Here is a 6000-nt window from a genome sequence, read left to right on the forward strand (position 1 = left end):
AACCAGTTATTTACGAAGCAAACAACTACGTATTATTCAAATTAATACGTCGTGAAATAATGTATAAAATATTTATTGGTAAGTAAGTAATTAATTAATAAACTTGAAACTCAGTCCATGTGTATACTATAAAACAAACTAACGTTAATGCTATAATTATTGTAAGCCTCGGGTTTAGTAAAGGGAGGCTTTAGGTTTTAGTCGGCTGTCGCTTTCCGTCTTGTGTTCGTCTAGTTTATAATGTTTATTTTATATGATGATTTGAATTAATGCGCGCAGTTAAAAAATGGATTGATAAGAAACCAAATAGCGTAGTTAATATTATCCACACAAACAAATAATTCCTTCTCTTTCACTCTATTGCTTAAGTGATTAAAATGTTGTTATTTTTTAAGTGGTATAAGCTGTTGCCTAGCGCTTTGCCATTTGAAAATAACTTGCAAGTGGTTTTATTTCATTTTCTAGTTTATACTTTCATATTACAAAATACAAATGATAATGATGAAATTTGAATATATATATATATATATATATACACACGCACACACACACACACACACACACACACATATATATATATATATATATATATATATATATATATATATATATATATATATATATATATATATACGTATTATTTGGATCCTTCCGACTATTGTTTACATCTTGAATGCTATTCTGACAAGGTTTCTGCCGATGTAACCGCCGACCTTCTTCGGGTGTGTCTTTGAGTAGAAGGCTTTCCGGTATCTCGTAGAGGTGGAATTTTGCTGCTTGTCGAGTTTGTCGGGGTATCCACGTTGTGGGGGCACAAGAGCTTTGAGTTCATCAGAGTACATTCTATTAAAATACTTGTAAATTAAGCAACTAGATCCGACATTGCGAGTTTATGTCTAACTCGGAAATCTGGAATTTTGCATCAAACGCTTTATTTAATGCACGGTTGGTAGCATGCTTTCTTTCTCAGTCAAGACTGGGTAGAAGCCCGAGAAAAGAAATCTCGAGTTGGACAGAAAGATTCTCGGGTTCAACAAAATACAAATGAAGAAGGTCGGAGTTTACATCGATCGAAACGTTGTAAAAATAAAACTCAAGATGAGAATTTTTTAGCAAATTCTTTTTTAAACCTTTTAAAGCTAAAAGAATTGATTTAAAAACTTTAGATTTTTTTTTAATGACCATCAAAGGCATTGTCTTGTTTTGTTTTCTGAATATTTTTTATATTAATTATAAAGGAACAGATGTCAATACACTTGCACATTTTTTTTTATTTTAAAAAGAAATAATAAAAAAAACTTTACAGTCTCCTCTCAATATGACTTTTTTAAATTAAAAAATAGAATAGCCAATTTCAAGCTGTAAACAGACAGTCATGTTTGTTTGTTTGTTTTGGGTTTTTTTTTTAAAGGAAATGGGTTTGATGATAAAGAGCAATTATAAAAGGGGGTAATTCGTTTCTCGTTAGTTAATGTTTGCGCTGGTGATGTTTTTTGTGATATTGGACGTACGGCCAAGTAAATTAATGTTTAGATAATAATAATAATAATAATAATAATAATAATAATAATAATAATAATAATAATAATAATAATAATTAATAAAATTAATTACTTGAACAATATATCGTTGGAAAAAAGCCAAATTTTGTTATAACCTATTCCCTACGCGTTTGCCCCTACACCATTGGGATCATCATCGTCGTTATGATGAAGGTGAAAAGTTACAATAACGGTAATGCTTCGATAATACCATCTAAAATGAGAACAATAGTCCGAATAATCCAAATGATACGAATTATTAATCCTCATCGCAAAAATTCCAAAAGATAAAAATATGGAACGGTAAAATTATCGCCCTAAAGAAAACAATACTACAACTTCTTTTAAATATTTTAAAACTTTTATTTCAAAAAATAAATTCAAGTAACTTTATTATGTGGTAGAGCTGATATCTATTCAATGTAGCCGCCTTCAGCCTCAATCACTGTCTCGATACCGATGGGGAACTGGGAGCATGCCTTTTCCACAACGCCGGCGGGAGCTTGACGAATACTTGGTGGATGACGGCGATCAGGCTGACTTTGGTGTTATGGGAGGGAGGTCATGTTGGTGATGTTCTCGACATATGACCAAACGAAGTAGTCCAGCTTGTTCATGTCAGAGGAAGAGGGGGAAGATAGAGGAGGGTAGAAAGTCGTAGCATTCTTTCTGAAGCCAAGCCTGGGTCTCTTTGGACTTGTGCACCAGTGAACCATCACTCTCTTCAGCACATCTAGGTACACTTTCGTGCTGAGTTTTAAGCCGACTCCGAAGATATGAGGTGGCATGATGAAATTACACCAAAGACCATAACCGCGGCTAAAAACTTTGTTTTCGTCACCATGGGCATGTCCCTATTATTTGTGGCAATCCAGCTATGCATTTGGAGAGTGCTGGTAATGGTCCTGCTGTCATAACTTGGATCGGGAGAGAGCATGAGTTGTACAGCGGCGCATCTCCGATCTTGCTCGTTGAACATTTTGTCACTTTCAGACATGATAGAAGGCTCCTATCGCTCTTAGGATTTCTACACAATTGGCAAACTAGCAGATGGTTTACAACAAACAAAGAAAACTGGTTTTCAACAAACGGAAATGGAATCATGTCTTTTCTAGGACAACAATTTTATCCTTGAACCCTGTATTTTGATTTTATATTCCTGTCATCTTGCTGTTTCATTCTATTTTTCTAACATTCTAATTTTCTCTTTCTCTGTCTTTACAGGATCCATGTCTACTAGCACCAAGCCCTCTTGCTATGCTCGCTGCCCAGTGCAATCAGATCGCGCGCATGCCGCCCACCTCGTTGGCAGACCCGACTCTCGACAAGAACTTTCATTCGTGGACGAAAGCAAGATTCGGTTTTGGATTGGGTAGTGGTCACCTCGGTTTCGCCACCAACGGTCTGGCAGACGGCAGCATGGGCATTCGGAGCTCTTCAGGAAACGAAAGACCCGCCTCTAAAAGCGAAACGCTCTATCACCCGGGTTTCGCTCCTCCATTCCACCTGGCGCCAGTATTGAACGCCCAGCACCATTCAAACCAACACCCGAACACGTATTCTACCAACCATTTTCCTTATCTGAATTCCCATCCAACTTACGGAACGGCAACAGACTGCGCTACCCTACCCGCCTGTATAACGTCGACGAACGCGGAAACAGCTGGAACATACATCGTCTCGAACTCGTGCGCTAGAAATTTCGATGATGGAGATATTAACCTGTTCTGCCAGAGTAAATCACCAGCAACTGAATTGTTACATTCGGCAGAGACGAGAAATAGAGAGAACCGGGAAACTTGCTATATGGACACTATAAGCCAGAATACGAACAGCAATAATAGCAATAGTAACGCCATTAGTGATAGCATGACGAGGGGACACGAAACAGAACCCAGAAATACAGTACGTGTTGATACCAGTAACGACACGGATCATTGCTCGACATTGCGAAAGCTGAGTAACGAAGGAACGCTAATGGAAACGGGAGCAATGAATGACATCAAAGAGTTGCCGTCCCTTTGCAACGAAAACAATTCATCGCCCGCCATGTTCTCCTCGCACAGTTCTCCCTACTTTCAGCACCCGACGCTGCGTCCAGCTACAGCCACGCCGAATATCGATCTGTACCGCCTCGCCTCGTCCTCGTCCTCCCCTTCTCCTCCTTCCTCGACTTCGAGCTCTATTTCGCTCCCATCGACGGGGAAGTCGTGGCACCTAAGCACGAGATCGGCGATGAGTTCCCCCCAGCTTCAGCCTCAATCGGCCCTGACGCATTTCAAAAGCGAGATCCCCAACAGTAGCAAGGCACATCCTTTGGTCGGCTCTCCTTCGGCGATCGATACGCATACAGCGGCCAATAGTTGGTTACCTGAAATGCCCACCGTCTCATCATCGTCGGGGGTTATGCAGATACCACCTATGTTGCCAAATGGCTACTGTGGAGTTAACAATCAGACCGGAGTCACTAAAATTGAACAGAGTAACGGATCTATGGGAAACGGGTTCGAATACGGCGGAAGTGGCCTCGGGATGACTGAATTTTCACTCGCACATCATGCGAATCCTTTAACGATGCCAAGCAGCAATCAGTACCCAACAACCCCATCGATGATTCAGCCTCGTTTTCATATGCAAGAACATAAATCAATATTTCAGGCCCGAACAACAAGCGAGCTGACGCGTTTGAACCACTTGTCGCATTCGATCAACCCGCGAATGATGATCAACAGCTTCTTCAACCAGCCGCCTTCGATCGGCCCGATGGCACCTTCGTCCGCGGTTGAGATGAAGCGAAACATTTACGGTGCACGGACGGTGGGGTCGGCGCCGTCCTCGCAACGTCGCTACGTGGGTCGTTCGACGTGCGAATGCCCGAATTGCATGGAGGCCGAGAAGCTGGGACCGGCCGTCGCCCAGCTGCGCAAGAAGAACATCCACAGCTGCCACGTGCCCGGCTGCGGCAAGGTATACAATAAGACGTCGCACCTAAAAGCCCACCTTCGGTGGCATACAGGTGAGCGACCGTTTATCTGCAATTGGCTTTTCTGTGGGAAACGCTTCACGCGTTCAGACGAACTCCAGCGCCACCTACGTACGCATACGGGAGAGAAGCGCTTCGTTTGTACTGTCTGTAGCAAAAGGTTCATGCGAAGTGACCACTTGAGTAAGCATCTTAAGACGCACAACTGTCCACCTGCAAACGATAATGACTGTTCAGAAGAGAATTCTAATAGCGCTCGCAGTCCAACAAATACGACTAGTAGCAACAACAGCAGCAACAACAGCAAAAACAACAACAACAACAACAACAATAACAACAATAATAACAACAATAACAACAATAACAACAACAGCAAAAACGTTGCTGGTATAAGTGCGGTTGACAAGAAGAGGGCCAAGAAGGGCGCTTCTGAGAATGGTCATTGTAGCGATCCTGAGAATAGTCAGGAGAGCCGCACCGATTCAGGTCTTTCTTTATCAACGCACATTCTGCCGATTGGCATAAGCATGCCCTTCCATGCGCAACCGACCAAACAGACGTTGCAGCGTCCGGTCCCGCATTTCACGCAGCAACCATCGTTTGCCCTGCATCAGCACCAAAGACAATTCTACCAGCCGAACCAATTTCAAGAACCTTTCGAAAAAAACGATCTATCGTTGATGATATCCTAGACAAGCTGGCTGTATAATATTTAATATGGACATGGTGACTTCGGTGGGAAAATGGCTAAGTCGGCATTTGTTTGTCTTTTGCATCTTTCAATGCATTTGCCAAAAATTAATTGTAATAAATCAGTTGAACACTCTCTGGTTTCGTTACTGAGTTCGCCTTTCTTCTATCAAAGGAGTTATGAATTTATATATATATATATATATATATATATAGTTTAAAAAATGAAACCAAATTTGAAAAAAAAGGGAATGGTTAGTATAGGGAATCAGCGAATAAGCATGAAACAAACTAGTAGAAACGATAAGACAAACACATCTCTTAAGAAAACCGACATTTCGAATGTGTAATCGATCTTAATCAATCACGGATTAGTTGGTTACACGATCGAAATATCGGTTAGCTTTAGATATGTATTTGTGTTATTATTTCAACTAATTTGATTCGATACTTATTCACTAATTATATATATATATATATATATATATATATATATATATATATATATATATCCGTAGTATATGGATTCTTTGCACTACTGTTTTCATCTTTAGTGTCATTTTCACAACGTCTCGGTCGATGTAACTTCCGACCTTCTTCATGCGTATCTTGTCGAACTCGGGAATGTTTCTGTCAAACTCGGAAATTTGGACGGAATATCGAATGGAACCTTTTATTTACTTCATGGGGGTAGCATGCTCTCGTTCCGTCAGCCATAACTAGATAGAAGTCCTAAGTAATTCGCAACAAGAGCACGCTACACCCATGAAGTAAATAAAGGGTTCC

At 40.6% G+C, this 6000-nt stretch overlaps 1 protein-coding gene across 10 annotated transcripts in view; it reads left to right on the forward strand.

Annotated features, from left to right (window-relative positions):
• LOC145286286 (uncharacterized) overlaps positions 1-5350 on the forward strand; it is a 144842-nt gene extending 139492 nt beyond the window's left edge. For all 10 annotated transcript variants that reach the window (XM_080135146.1, XM_080135138.1, XM_080135143.1 and 7 more), the window contains exon 2: positions 2766-5350. In XM_080135146.1, coding sequence (XP_079991272.1) covers positions 2799-5216 — 2418 coding nt within the window. In that variant the 5' untranslated portion in view covers positions 2766-2798 and the 3' untranslated portion in view covers positions 5217-5350. The remainder of the gene's footprint in view (positions 1-2765) is intronic.
• Positions 5351-6000: the final 650 nt, after the last annotated feature.

This window comes from Euprymna scolopes, chromosome 10 (genome assembly GCF_053919585.1).
Source record: "Euprymna scolopes isolate OS-2025 chromosome 10, ASM5391958v1, whole genome shotgun sequence".
NCBI lineage: Eukaryota > Metazoa > Mollusca > Cephalopoda > Sepiida > Sepiolidae > Euprymna > Euprymna scolopes.